The sequence below is a fragment of the Branchiostoma lanceolatum genome, chromosome 5 (genome assembly GCF_035083965.1).
Source record: "Branchiostoma lanceolatum isolate klBraLanc5 chromosome 5, klBraLanc5.hap2, whole genome shotgun sequence".
NCBI classification, from domain to species: domain Eukaryota; kingdom Metazoa; phylum Chordata; class Leptocardii; order Amphioxiformes; family Branchiostomatidae; genus Branchiostoma; species Branchiostoma lanceolatum.
Window position 1 is genome coordinate 7,739,036 of NC_089726.1, and position 16,223 is coordinate 7,755,258.

At 40.7% G+C, this 16,223-nt stretch overlaps 1 protein-coding gene across 1 annotated transcript in view; it reads right to left on the minus strand.

Moving 5' to 3' along the window:
- Positions 1–16,223, minus strand: part of LOC136435121 (stabilin-2-like) — a 138,308-nt gene that overhangs the window by 67,954 nt on the left and 54,131 nt on the right. The window contains exon 6 of the mRNA XM_066428352.1: positions 15,765–15,961. Coding sequence (XP_066284449.1) covers positions 15,765–15,961 — 197 coding nt within the window. The remainder of the gene's footprint in view (positions 1–15,764; positions 15,962–16,223) is intronic.

Consider the following 16,223-nt stretch of genomic DNA (forward strand, 5'->3'; position numbering starts at 1 on the left):
CTTCAATGAGGTGTTAGTGTGTGCACTTCTGCCAACATTGTAGTCAAGTGTCGATCGGGTCAGCCTTCCTCTGTGCCTTGCAAGACCGTCTTAACAATGCCAGCAAACACTCAAGTTCACTCTTTGATATCACCAGGCCACAAGAGCATGGCCTCTTCCATTAATCCGGTCTTCAAGCTTTAAGATAATGTATCGGATCATCTGAGATCTCAAGGGCTACTTCATTTCAAGCTTGAGCAGCACTCACCAAAAGTTTGCACCAGTGGTAAGGAATGCAAAGAATTACAATGTAAGAGCATGGGGTCCTTGAAACTTGAAATGAAATGAAAGGCATTCATCATCACTACAATGCAGGTGAACAGGCCTTTTTAGAGCCTGCCAGTTTTCCTGTTAGGACTGTACGAGAATGAAACACAGCAGACTTGTTCCGCATGATAAAGTATAAGCAACAATCAGACTGGCTGGCTCTGGAAAGTAACAATGCGACTTTACTGCATTACAGTTTAGAGTAGTTCTATTACCAAGACTGCGTTTCAATGGCACACACATACATCATTCATGGCTTCAACTGTCAGCGTTTTACGCCGCTGTCCATTTTTCCTCCACCTTTGTAATCTGGTGTTTTATGGCCCAGAAATATGGCTGAAGCTGAACTAAACCTATTGAATCAGCGGCTGTCTCTGGTCTTGTTTTGCTGTGGCTATGGTCCTGCATGCGTAAGTAGGGTGGGATGTAGGTATGGCCCTTTGGGGTATGCGTGCAAGCTTTAACGAGATTGAAGGGTGTACACAAGAGAATGGAGAAGATGGGGAGATGTACTGATGTTGCTAGGATACTTCCTAGATAAGAACACCGGGAGGAGCCTTGGAACCACTGATGATCACAATTAAATCAGCTTTAGCCTTGGGGCTGCTGGGATCTAATTACTGGGCATACAGGTGGGAGTTCCCTCAAAGCACTTCCAAGGGATCGGAGCACTTTCTTGGATTTCCAACTTACTCCTTCTTCCTCTGGAGTAATAAATCTTGCATTGTTGCTCAATTACTGAGGGCTGGGCTGCCTCTTGTTACAAAAGGTTCTCGTTATCTACGGCTTCTGATTTCAAGCTGTAAATGACCTGTGAGAATGGAATGGATAAGGAATAGTTTTCTTCTCAAGTGTAAAATAGATGCCACAGGTAAACACTGTGCCCGCACCTAGCACTAAAACAACAGATTTGTACACTTGCATTGTGGTTCACATTTTGAAGGCTGGGCTCTGCCATGTTATTCGAAGTCCATCGGAAATGCTGCTGTTAATGGAATGAGCGTATGGAATGGATAAGTGATAGTTTTTTAGTAAACCGTCTCCTAGCACCTAGCAATAAAACAACAAAGTTGTACACTAAAATGACATCATTTTGAAACAGTGAGATTCCACCTGCCAGCAAAGCTACAATACATCTTGTCATTCATTATGCAAAGTATACCAGACATCCTATCTCCCCACAAAAAGAACCAAGTCTTGAATCTAATACCTTTAATACCTGAATCCAACACTACATGCCAGCTCACGGTGTGACATCATACCGCAATCAGATAACGCCGGATAATTGATAGATGGGATACATGCAGCTGCAGCTGTCTGCTGATGCATGACACGATAAGATGACAAAACACGATAACACTTGTCCCTCCTCTCATCCGTGCTCTGAGGGTTAAACTGTGCGAGATACAGACTGATTGCAATGGAGCAAAATAATCCCTTTCATCCAAGAACAAGCCATTGGTATGCACAGTGGAAGAAATTGCACCTCTGTAAAAATTGATTGTAAGCCCCAATTGAGATAGATCACACACTTTCAAGTTTAGCTTGCTACAACCACCATCATAAAGGCAACCTTAATCTCAGATTGGATTTGAATACATGAAATGGATACATTTTTTTTCTGCTATACAGATAGGTGTAGGGAAAATTGCCCATATGTCTAACCAATTACCCATGCACTGCCTATAAAAATGGTTAGTTGAAAATCTCCAGAGCTGTATTTATTGTATTTGAAAGATGAAAGTAAACAAGAAGCTACAAGCCACTCTCTGATTTTTCCTGTGTATTGCAACTTTATAATCCTTAGATGAGTATTCTCTACTTCTCTGATTACCAAATCTATCTCGACAAAACTTTCTAAAAACAAAGCAAGATTTCTGAATTATGTAGTTTTACCAATAATCTAGAGCCAGGTTACTACAGTCATCAAATAAACTTTGACAAGGGCTGAAGTGAGCTCCTAGTTTCTGATTAGGCCAAATTCAAGACAGCGACGATTGTTGAATATCACACACACGATGTCAGCCTCCCTCAATCATTGCACTCCAAATGACTGTGATCACATGTTAAGTACAGCATGCCATGTAGGGGCACGCCCTCATTGTCTGTAAAGGGGCTTGGGGATCAGGCAGTGAGCATTCTGGATGTACACTCATTTTCTCGCGCTTTCCTTCATATTCATAACCAATCAGATGTCTTAAAACTTCTACCACATTTTGCTGACAGAAAGTTAACTGCAGTGGGAAAGTTTAGCCATGATAACAGCCTAATATATCCTTCATGTTTCTGGACAAGAAAGAGGCAGTTACAATACAAAAATGGCACATACATATTGCTGATATTTTCTTCTGTGTACTCTAACTGTTCTTTTGTGCAATGTAAGAATCCTATTTGACAACAGTGGTGCGTTTTAACCGTAGCCGTTTGGCACCCCATTCACTATTGGGTACAAAGTTAGGCAGCAGCGAGAAGGTTACATCCATCTAACAATTCCAGTTCACTTTCAAGGAAAAATCAAATTTGGAAAAAAAAGCTGCATACCGAAAATACAAAAAATGGGTCTACAAGACAAGTTTTACAATCAAACTTTTTGTACAGTTAGAATTACCAGAGTCGTTTGATGGCTGTCTTACAATCATAGATTTTATCTAAAACATCATTAGCATCATTCTCGGGGCGACTGAGATTAACAATGGCTATTTGCCAACAGATTCCACAGAACAGTGACATATGTGAAACCTTGAGAAGCACCCAGTTTTCCGGACAAAACTACTGAGTCAACAATTCCCACAAGGTTCATTTACACAGTAGAGATTATTGATTTCTTCCTTACTAGTTGACAAGAGTCTCCGATATCAGATGAAAAATCAAGCCGTCCCAAGAAGACGGGAAGATGTTCCTCACATTGACATCAATCTACATAAAACAGTTACGAGGACTTCGATTTTACTTGGAGTAAATGAACATCTTCTTTCAAATCCGTCTGGTAAGGTAACCAATTTCCCGAATTTTTTTTTTTCAGTTAGGGTAGCAGGTTTTGTGTAAAATGCTTTTCCTCTGTAGGAAATTACTGTAAATGGATTTAAGCTTGCGGTGATTTAATTTCACGGTAGGGAGAAAATGGAGTGTTTGCTGTGGTTTTTTGGTACGCAGTTGAAACAAGGTGGTAGGTGGGTGGGTGGGTAGAAGACAAAACAAGCATTTTCACAGTGGTTTTAAGTTCGCGGTGAAGAGGTTCCCACAAAAACCGCGAACATCAAACTTAATTGCATTCATTTTCAGTATACTGCCTGACTTTTGAGCTGGCTCTGGTAATTGTTAACAAGAAAAACATAAGGGGACAATCTTGGATATGATAACCTTGTACTTACTCCACAAGAAGTCAAGTTCATTGAACTATTCTGAGTATTCAGTGAACTGCAAGATACTTTCAAAATGACCTATCAAATACTTTTATCAACAAGTACTAACATACCAGCATGATTCTGATTTGTGAAATCAAAGCATTGCTTACATCTGAGAGCTACAGAATCAGGCAGTGATAAATCAGCTTCAGTAGTATCTCCCTTTGAATGAAGTAGGTTGTTGTGTGTTTCTGACACCACCAGAGTCCCAACAGGTTTTCCTACCCATCTCCCTTTTCTAGAATTGATTCTCCTTAATGTTTGGTTACGACGTTCCATCCCAAATGACCAGACTACGAATCAAAGAAAAAAGAGAGGGCCTTAAGAGAGACATACATTCAAGTAAATCCAACTATAACACTGGAATCAACTTCTTTTAGACTCCCGATAATCATGATTCTGTGAAGAAATCAATGGTTCTCACCATAACAATAGCGAACCTCATCTGTGAAAATTGCCCATGAAATGGAATCACACCACAGATTAATGCAAGGTTATTCATGTATTCATCCTGCTCCAGGCTTATCTCTTGCCATTTGTCCCCAAGTGAAAGACCTGTAGTCGTGTAATTTCACGACTCTAAATAGCATTGACAGCATTCATGAATAGATGGGTGGATAAGGCTGTCCCTGATTCAAACTGTATATTCATTAACGACATCAGTGTTATTGACCTGCTCGTGGGACACACGGGGAGAACAGCATTCAGAATTTCAGCACTAGGGATAGCGCCCTCTAATGTCTAGAGTCCTAGGAACCATGCCATTATGGTACAATAGCAAAGGCAATTCAGTCAAGATGCCTATTTCACCCATAGGAACAGCAGTAATTCAGCATTACATATAGCTAGGTATCCTTACTTTGTAAAAGAACGATATCAGTCCAAAATAACTTACTGTATTACAACCAGTCAGTACCATTTCAGCACTAAGGACAGAGGCTGACTATTAACAACTTTTTATTATCCAACCAGAAAAGGAATACCTCTGTAAAAGACTAGCATTCTTATTTCGAATCTCTTCACTGTACATATTTTGGAGTTATAGCAGTTTATGTAACTTTTGCCATACTGAGCAAAACCTCTTCCGTTGTTCTGGGACATTGTTATGCTAAACTCTGACAGGTGTATCAGCATCTCAAACTCCGAACGCAATATACTCTGACCTCGCGGGCACCGTTACAATCAAACGACAAATTTGTTTGCCTCTCGGAAGGATACCTAAACTTTGAAGAATGCATATATCTTACGTGAGTCCTATTGCTTTAAATGACATTTGAAGGGTAAACAATTCCCTAAACTAGCAGGGCCACCACATAGGACAAAACCTTTATAAAGGTGGGCGCTGAAGATGATGAAAATGGAAGCCCAGAAAACTAACAAGACCGACATTTGACTTGCCTCGGTGACTGAAGATTGGAAGACGATTAAGATTTAAGGGCGGCATTACCGTGGCCTTATGTCTGTAGAGAGAAAGTGTGACAGGATTTAGGGTCACAGAATGCCAATCCTTGGCCTTTCCATACTCTCTGTCAGCTGTAGTTTTATTTGTTTCTAGTGGCAACAGTGACGATCAACAGGCTGTGACAGGGGCGAGGCACACATAGCACTCGTAAAACTTACCGCAGAACTGCAGAACAGACCGAATGTTACCTTGTATGTCATTTTTATGATTCTTTTCTCCTCCTTGCATGTCATTTTTAGGATACTTTTCTCCTCCTAGTATAGGAGTAGTCAGATTTTCATAATCAAAACCTATTATACAGCTGTTATTATACAATTGTTATTCTTCTTGATAACAATTATAAATGTATAAAACTTACAGCCAACAGAAAATACCCCCAGCTTTCTTATCATCACTCCTAAAGTTTCACAGAAAGATTACTGACATCCCAAAACCCCTACTTCTGATGAACACAAACTGTCTTATCTTCTTTATGGCTCGCCAAAAGTTGATGCAACAGGTGAAATTTATTGTTAGTTTCGATAAGACGACATTTCATTCAGCAATGTGCCAGAAATCAAACCCTTGGGGGCTCTCCGAAGGAGATAAAAGGTTTCATAGATCATTGGCATCTTAAAACCCCTACTTTTGACATACACCAACGACTCTATTTCTTTCAGTTTTGCCTAGCAACAGGTGAAATTTACTGTTAGTTTAAATAAGGCAACATTTCATTCAGCAATGTGCCAGAAGTCAAACCCTAGGGCTCTCAGAAGGAGATGGAAACTTTAACCCGCCCAGTTGACAGCCAATCGGTGACTACTTTCTCCACGACTTTTTCATGAACTGTCTGACCTCGGTCCACAACAAATCATTACTGCTGGGTTTTGGAGCTATATGCAGGGCGTATATATAGTTTCGGGCCACATAACCGGTGACCTTCCGTAAACGAGGCCCGGCCCAAGGGATCCATTAGGTGCCCGGAGAAGCACGGCTCACATTAGACCAATTGTCAGGCAATCCTGCCCTTTATCTCCAGTGAGAACGATACCGGAGAGACAAGTTCCTTTATCACACATCCAGGCCAAGGATATGGCAATTCTTTCAACTGTTGGTCGCATATCGCGAACATGTGATAGTAAGGAGGAAAAAAAACATTGCAACATCGGAACAATTAGACCAATTGTCAGACAATCCTGCCCTTTATCTCCAGTTAGAATGATCCCAGGGAGAAATGTTCCTTTAACATAGATCCCGGCCAAGGACATGGCAATACTTTCAACCATTGGTTGCATAAAAGGTTCATGTGATAGCAAGGAGGAAAAAAATTACATGTGATAGCACAGCTGTTAACTGTTGCTGTGACATCACCAACAGATGACAGACCGACAGAAAAAACAAATAGGTGAAGAGGAGGACTAGACTTTTAAACAGTAAAAGTTCTGGCAAATCTAAAACTTTCTTCCACTTGCAGTCTTGTAATTGTCTCAACCCTTTTTCTTTCAAAGAGCATTTCTTATCTCAGGAAGGGAAACGTGGACCAATAGGACATGATTCTGCAACTCCAAGCACTTTCAGGCTGAATGAGGCAGCGATAGTCTCCGTGGAGTCACAATCAATAACACCCAGAGACGGGGAACCACAAATTAAATGCCAGTTTCAGCTCAGATCTTTGACCTTCACCCGAGGCAGCAATTTTCTTCAAACAGTGCCTTCATTGTGGGCGGAATCACAAGAGTAGACTGCTTCAAAATGAACTGCAATTGTCTGGCTACAGCATTAATCATATACATACAAGCATAGTTAACTACTGCAAGAGATGTCCCCGTAGCTCAACTGGCAGCAGCCTCACGGTTGAGCTCCTGGTTCCAATTAGTTGGTAACTGGGAGACCCAGTTCAAGTCCCAGGAAGGGGCATCTTGGAGGGGCTGCACCTGTCTTTGTGAAGGGACGTGAAATGGGGGTCCCATGTACAAGAAGGTTCCTTCAGCATGTTAAAGGGAAAGGGCTAGCAAACCCTCCCCGTAGAAATATACCCAGCTACAGAAACAGCCAGGAAACTTGCTGACCTATATGTACGTGCCACTAGACACTACAAGGTGAACAACAAAAGTGACATAATTTGCAACCAAACTTATTACTAATGTAGGGAACATTACATCGGCCCTTACCCAGATATATGACTGATGAAACTATTAGCATAAAGGCTTGGCAAAATGACTACTGTTTCATTATTGAAGAATGCCTGAGGCCTAAGATTTACAATCAATAACACATTACCGCAGGTTTCCTCTACCAGGGGTGCAAAATCAGACTGATGTTCTTATTCCTGTTCAAACCTTTAATGTCTCCCTCGGTCAATACATTCTGTCTTACCAGAACCTTCAATATCAATTCAGAAGAGTGGGAGAAGTTTATCACATCAGAAGAATGCATGTAACTATATGAATAATCTTTTCACGGCCATGTTTTAGGAAGTGAGTTATGGAAGCGTTGATGAGAAATCCTTGAGAGCTTCGAAGACTACAACAAATCTTTTCTTTTCCTGCCATTAAATCAATAAATGATTACTTTGTAGGTCACTGAGGAAGGCGTCTTAACATATTAATATCAAATATGCATCCTAATTGGCGCGGCTGCTTTGACGGGAGGATATTTCAAAGGACAACTTTCTAATTTGAAAGTCTGAAAAAGTTTGCAAAACTTTGCAGTCACATTTCAACTTGTCTTACATCGAGTACCCATTAGTCCAATTTGTAACGGCTGTCATAGGCCAGTCCCTGACTCTAATCAAACATCATATAGCATTCACAACACCACAATCACTGCTCGTCGTAAAGTGGGCACCGACAGCAGTCAAAACTTCGCCGTGAATATCGTCGTATTTTTCTTCACTTACCTGTAACAAGGCGGCGAGCCGGACCTTTACGATCCGGCAGGATAAGACGGCACTAATGGCCTCGTAAATCAGCGGCCACGGCAATGTTCTGTCTTTACTACCATTTCTCTTCCAATTCCTAATCAGCCCAACTGTCCCTGCGGTCTCGTTCAATGAGCCGCAATTGTGCGAACGTTACTTTCCAACTATGCTGACCATGGACGTTCTCTATTGACTACAACAGGATCCCTAATTAGCTCCAAACTGAAACTGTTGACAAATGTCGGCAAACTGTTGGCAATGGGTCTAGGTTTTTCTAAAGATACACCAATTAGCGTCAGCTCCATTGTACACATGGTGTAGGTGTAGGGACATTACATGCATTACATGTAATGTATCACCATTGTTGCTTTGTTGTTACGGAATTGGAAACACAAAGTTTTAATGGTACTTTGTTGGGAACACATTTAGCAGAAAGCTTATTAAAGGGACATTAACAGTTACATGTAAAATATCACCATTATTGTTGCTTTGTTGTCATGGAATTGGGAACACCCTGTTTTAATGGTACAAGTGAGTTAGGTGTACCATTTAGCAGAAGGCAAGTATCAAAGTTTGAGCACTTGGTGCTTTTAGCTATGAGTCACACAGTGAATACAACTATTTTTTGTATTTTTATCAAAGGTGTGAATTATTCTAATCAATCAATCAATCAATCAATTAATACAATTGATGCCTGTTTAGCACTTTTGTCTTGAGAAAATTCCAGTTTTCTGAAGTAGCCAACAAACAGTGCAAAATGATTGGAGGGGGCCAAAAAAATTCAGTTAATGCACAAACCTTCCCTTGGTGCTGAAATAACTTCTCTCAACATCCTTCTCTGTACACAAATCTACCAAGCACCCATCATGTAGCTGACAGTTAAATTTAAAGCACCAAAAGGATTATAAGAAAAGTCCCGCCTTTCCTTTGAAAAGTCTTACACAATAAATGTCCTTACCAGTTCCCACACAGTGGAAACTATGGCCTACAGCTACAGTTATGTATCAAGCATAGAGTCATCGGGTAAGGTTCATTTGTTTTACAGTGGGTTGTCCTCCTGTAGTCAAACAAAGCGATGGAAAGCAAGCATGTATTACAAGACTGTCTTGCAACATTCTGAATAAGTCAAATAGTACTGTAAAAGTTAACATTTTCTCGATAGATTTATGTCAGCGGTTTTTGTGGTAACCTCTTCACCGCCGCAAAAATTCTTGTTCTACCTCTTCACCGCCGCAAAGATTCTTGTTCTACCTCTTCACCGCCGCAAAAATTCTTGTTCTACCTCTTCACCGCCGCAAAAATTCTTGTTCTACCTCTTCACCGCCGCAAAAATTCTTGTTCTACCTCTTCAATGCCGCAAAAATTCTTGTTCTGCCTTCTGTCTGTCTACCACCATGTTTCAATCAAGAACTAAAAACCACTGCGAACACTCCATTTTCTCCCTACCATGAAGTTAAAGGCCTTTACAATCTTGTCTCTTAGTCTCCAAAAGTAGTAAAAAAAAATCGTCTTCTTGTCATTTATTTGCGAAGAATTATGATGTTTCCCTCTGTAGTCCACCAACTCAAGACGTATATACAGCTGGTTACTCCTCGGGTATAAAACTAATGCATGAAGGTAATCGATAGCATCCTCCTGCATTATTCTAAGGAACACAGGTGATGCAACTCAGAGAAACTCAATCAGTCACAATCCTTCAGGGATTGTGGCGTTCCTTCGGGTGATTTCTGAAAACCTTGGGGACGTCGTCATAAGAAGCCTGGCTGCCATAAGTAACATCGGTGATCCATGTGTCTGCCATGCATCTTAAAGGTAAGCTGCATAGGGAGAACATCTTAATGCTTTGTCGCTTGCGGCTTTAGAAATAAAACTGTAGGAAGACCCTTTTATGCATGATTTACTACCTTTTCTTATGAAACACTTTCACTTAATTTCAATTTATTTGTTTATCCAAGGATTTGCATCAGATTTTTTGATAAAGCATGGAACAGATAAAAAAGTAAATCATCTTGGAATACATATATATCTGTTAAGTTGGCCACAAAATACCCTAACAGGACCAAAGGTCTTTTGGCAATGCCTTAAGTAATGCTAAATGTTACATACTACAGTACTGTAAAATGCATTTAACTTCGCGTAGTTTTTGTTTCGCACTAAGGCCAAAATGGAGTGTTTGCGGTGGTTTTAAGTTTGCGGTGGTGTTAAGTTTGCGGCAGCACTATAGTCACATACTGCTCCAGTATTGGACGAAAATGTTTGCGGTGGTATTAAGTTCGCAGTGAAACGGTCGCTGCGAAAACCCCAAACATAAAACCACCGCAAACATTTCTGCATTTACAGTATATGATCTATAGCTTTCTGTAAATACCTTAGTCCAACAGTTACGTCCATCTGAAATGTCTTCAAAGTTCTTTTCACATCTTAAACATCTCTGATTAATGAAATCACAAAGGCCTTCCGTTCCTTTCAATCCTTGAGTAAGATCAAAATAAAGGTCACCCAATTCATTTCTTTTGTTCTCTGACATTCATAGACCTGATGATATTGAATCTGACTACCATTTGTACATTCACTCCCTAACACTGTGTGTACCGAAGTAGACCTTCTATCAGACTCTGATCTCCTAGTTCAGAATTCATTCCTTGGATCTAAAAACCATCACATTGAAAATAGGTGTTGCTTAAAGTATACAGTATGGTGTTAACATGATCACACACTACAGATTTATGTGTGAACCTGGGCATAGAATGTCACACCGACACCACGAGCACCACCACAGGACACAGACATATGGCTACGCGAGCCCCCCTCACGAGTGATAAACCAACCCGAAGCACAACCTCCTAAATCACCCTTACTTTAAAAGGCTTGCTTTTTCAGCTCTACTTGAGGCAGACCTTTACATCAAAAGGAACACGCAGAGAGTTGAAGTAGCCCTTGGGCCTCTTACATCACTCAGGAAGCGGCCATCTTGTTCCTTTGATACTCTCAATCCTCACTCTTCAGCTTCAATAAAATACTGTGGACTATCTTGAGAGCAACTCATCCTTTGCAAAATGTAAAATGACTGGGAATGTATCAGTATAATGAGTTATCTGTTACAGTAAATGACACTTTTCTGAGGCACAGTGTCTTTAAACAGCAGTTTGAGTTAGATGTGAATGGTTTGTGTGACAAATCCTTTAGTATGCTACTGTTAGAGCCAGCTGCTGGCCCCAGCATGCCTGCAAAGCTGGTGTGTTTCGTCAGTTATGTAGAAGCCAACCAATTCAGATTTAGATTGGCTTTGGAAGTACTTTTAACTACTGGCGTTTGAGATATTTGTGCACACCTTCAACCTCTATTTTACAGCAGTGTTGAAGTGTTTTTCTTCCACCGATCCGTCTTACTTTATGCTCACCGAGTAGAAATCCTTACAAAGCCAGGTGTCTGTCCTTCCAAGGAAGCCGCTCTAAATTAGATCTCAGGCAATGCATGAAATTGGAGTTATCTACGAAGCGTGCGTTCCACTACAACAGCCTCCTTATCCATCAGCAATCCAGGGCTGCCAGAACCTGGGCTGGAGCAGGGCCAATCTTTTCAACTGAAGCCGGATCAACACCTCTTGTATAAACCCATAATTGATATATTCCTCATCCAGGAACGAGGATGGAGTCAGTGATGGATCGCCAGTATTAGTAAAACGGTGATTAGACTCGGGAAGCGTTACTTCGACAGTGCCGCCTGAGATAAGCCCGGTAAAAGCAGTTTTATATTGAGGTCTACTTGGAGGAGGGGAAATTTAAGATAACTTTTTATTTCCCATCCATAAAATTGGGCCAAGTAGGAATTTGTTCAATATTCCAGCTTAACTACTCCTGTAGCATCTAAATCATTAGAAAATTGATAACTTATACATTTTGTTGTGATATCTCATATAAATGGGATCATTTCTTAGAATGTAAAAGATTTATACAACCTAAGGGCTCGAAATATTGAGAAAATATGATTCTTGCATTTTTCCACATGTGGACACAGTATTTTTTCTCCCAACCATGTTTGGACATACTAGGTAAATGCAATCATAACAGTCTATGCATGTTAGTTTTCCCTTTAAGTTAACTTTAAGGGGTTGTGAGGTATTAAAGAAGTCTCAAAAGCATTTCGAGCCCTGCTACTGTATGCCAACTACACATTAAAAAGTTCTCACAAACTTTCAAGTCCAATAAACGGCACCTCAATCTTTCCACTTGGCATTGACCAATCACCTTGTAGTTCTTAAGGTGCATGGGCTTGGCCTGGCGCGGCAAGTTGCCCAAAGGCAGCCAATATCGCCCCATTACCTCGTCTGAACGAATGGTATGGAGGACGGTGAAAAACAATTTTACACATTCTCTGAAGGCGCCCTAATAGCCCTTGCCTTTGCTTTCTTTGCACAGCTTACATCTGTATAAGTTATTTTTAAAGTGTTGCTGTAACAATGTAGAAAACATTGTGATAAAACATGACTCTAATTTAGAGTCTAAACTCTTGAGAGGGTCCCTTAATAGACCTAAGCATTGCTTTCTTTGCACAACTTGCAATTCTCTGATTTATCTTCATTAAATATTGCATACAAGCTCTGTAACAATTCAGAAAACACTGCATAAAGCATGGCGTTATCTTGCGAGTGAATGAATGGATGGCATTGTATTGAAATAAAGTTCCTTAACTTCCCTTTCTTTAATTGCTGAGCCTCTCTTTGTCTGCTTTATCTGAATCACCCATGAGATGTGTGCCAATCGAGATAACACTATATCAAACACAGCTCTTGTGGAACTGTCACAATTCTATGCATTTGCTGCAGCTGGCACTTGATGAATAGGTATTGGATAAATTGAATGTATGGTCATATTTTGGTGAATAGGATACCATTACAATATCGTAGTATATCATTTAGCACATTATGCACTGTCACATCTTGCAGCATAACACAACAGAATTCGATAAAACAATGGCGGCACATAACAGAGGCGTTTTATCATCGATGAATAAATCATACTGTGAGGCATTCAGGGCTGCATATCTTGAGACCTTTACTTAATTGGGTTGTCCCTTCCCTGGAGCTCAAAGACAATGATACATGTCAAACTGGGGATCGGTAAAACCTTTGATGCTGAACACATCAAAATGCCATCTTAATGCTCAGGTTTGCTAGAATTTCATTTCTTTTTCTCCGTAACCTGCAAATTGTAGGTCTGATTTGAAATGTTAAAGAGCTCCAAAAGAATATCAGGATCAGTTGAAATGGTATTACACATTACATGACATGTTATCACTACCAGAAGTGTGGTTTAAACTTTTCAACTCTTGATCAACTCTTTCAAACTTTGGAGAGAGACAGCATCATCGCAACAGATGTAAGCATTATTTTTTTTTGGGGGGGGGGAGGTTCTAGACTAAATATTGTACATATACATGTACAGCTGAAGCTGATGTCATTAGAAGTCACTACAACAATTTATATAACTTTCTTTCTTCAAAGTTTAGTCCATATCCCTAAATCGACGTGGGTAAAGATCCATACATTGATGCATTACTAGCTATGCACATTTGCCATTAATGCCATTGGTCAAGGGGTCAGTTCGGAGATGGACGATGACCAAATGTCCATTCTGGGTGAGACCAAACGAGGTAAATGTCAAAAGGTCGGGTATGGGATGGTGCAGATCATTAATCAAGTCATACAAATGGGGTAAAACAGCACTTTAAAAATGCTGTCATTGTACACCTTGTATAGTGCCTAGTGGCACATAGTGCAGCAAGTTTCCTTGCTGTTTCAGCAGCAGGGTATACTGTACATTCCAAGGGAAGGGTTGCTACTTGCTCGAGGCACCTTACCAAACACACTGCCGGATTTTATGTCCCTTCCGAAGACAGGAGTAGTACCAACCAAGATGTCCTGTACCAGGATTGAACCGGGTTCTCCCAGTCACCAACTAATTGGGAACAGGAGCTCAACTGTGAGGTTGCTTTTAGTTGAGCTACAAGGACAAATTCCCCACCCATTGGCAAAATTGGCACTTCCTTGGATTGGTTCCCTTTCACTCTTAGACTTAGAAGAATAATAGCCTGAAAGAAAAGAAGTCAGCTCAGCAAACTAGATATCAAACTAGATGTCAAAAGGGCAGATATGGGATGGCGCAGGCCACTTATCAAATCTTTCTTTGTGGTTGACGGGGTAGAACAAAACTTCCTACAAAAAGATAGCAAGTTCCCACCCTTTGCCGCATTTTGCATCTCCTAGGATCACTACCTTTCACTCTAAATCTAAGATCTAGAAGACACTGTGCAGGAAAAGAAGTCACTCCAGCAAACTATATGTCAAAAGGGCAGGTAGGGAATGGAACAGACCGTTAATAAAATCTATCTTCATCTTCATAATTGTTGGGGTGGAACAATACTACAATCTGCAAAAAAGTTCCCACCCTTTGGCATATTTGGCACTTTCGTTATAATGGTTCACTTACACTTTAAGTCTGAAGAAAGACATTAAAGGGAAATAGAAGAAGTAACCTTTCCAAGAAATTGGACTCAGGGTCATCCAGCATCCATGCCCCATCCTCCCTCTAGCTATCTATCCTTATACACTATTAAGCACTCAAATACACTGTGCTAAAATCAATGTGCGTGATGACCTCATTATTTACCCTTCGTGGCTGCACATGCTGGTGTGACTGCACCCCACGGAAGTAGAAAACAGTTTGGTCTGGTCTTACAAGGCTTACCTGAGGATCAGTGTATCAGGATCAATAAAAAAGATCCTTGTTTGATAGGAAGATCAAGCAATGTCAACTTTTGCATGCCCATGCTCTAATCAATCAGCATTAACAGCATACTGACATAGATATGTCAGGAACTGCTCAGTTCTCTATCTATTTGACACGTGCCTGACTTGTGTTATGCTAGTGAGCCATCAAAGTTGAGTGATTATACCTGAAAATCTTTGGAAACGTTATTTTCCAGCATATTGAAACACTTTTTGACCAATCGGTACCCACAAAACGTTTGGTTACAAGGTATGTGACACTGGCAAGCGGTTCTGGCAAGAATGTGGATTCAATCAATTTTTTTTTACTGATCGACTTTTAGTTTATTTCTGCAGCCATATTTTATGAACAACCAAGAAATAGATTGTTACTGAGCAAACATTTCAAGTCTGCTCCCAAGGTCTACTAACAGCCATTACTGAAAAAACAACTGGACAACCATTTCTGCTAATATGGTATTCCAAAAATATTGTAGATAAAACTACCAGGATGCAAAGCGTTTGATACAAAATATGTCAAGTCTATGTTTATTCAAAAGAATCCTGTTTGTCTAAAAAGAACAGCCTCAGGGAAAGAGGCCATCCCAGCAATCTATGTAAATGCCAATAGGGCAGGTATAATAAGAGTCAACGTAAGAAAACTGTGAGAACTGCTGCTGTTTCTAATCGGATGATGAACATCTTTATATTGCTGCTGAAAAGTTCAAGGGCAGTTGTGCTATCATCTTGGTAATACAAATTGGACCATAAAATACAGATATAAGATGTAATGTTCAGCCTTGTGAAACAAAATGGCTGATTCATCAAAATCAACTGCTGGTTGCTCTTAATGAGGGGCACAAATTCCCAAACATCACAGCTCATCAGCAAAAGGCTAATTAACAAAAGGCTAATTAAGTGCCTCACCTTCCCGGGCGCATCGTAAACACAGACGGTTGAGTTGGTTGGACAGCCGCCGAAGCTGGTTTGGCACGGATCGATGGGCAGACACACGCGCCCGTCCCCGCTGTAGTTTGGTCTGCACTCGCACCGGTGCTGGTTAGGGCCGGTGTGGATACAGTCAGCCTGCGGAGCGCACACTGCCTCGAGGCAGGGGTCGATCGCTGTGTAAAAAAAGATGTAAGATTACTAAAAATGAGAGTAAGGCTTGTGTAGACTACAGCAACACTTAACAGCTATGGTTAGAGTGAGAGTTAGAGGGAGCACACACCAAGGCACTGGTCGATTGCTGTGGATAGAAAAATAGAGACGATTTAAGAAAAAGAGGGCCTGTGTAGACTACAGCAAAACTTAACAACTATGGTTAGGGGCTCTGTGGATATAGTAAGCATGTGGGACACACACTGCCACAATACAGAGGTCGAT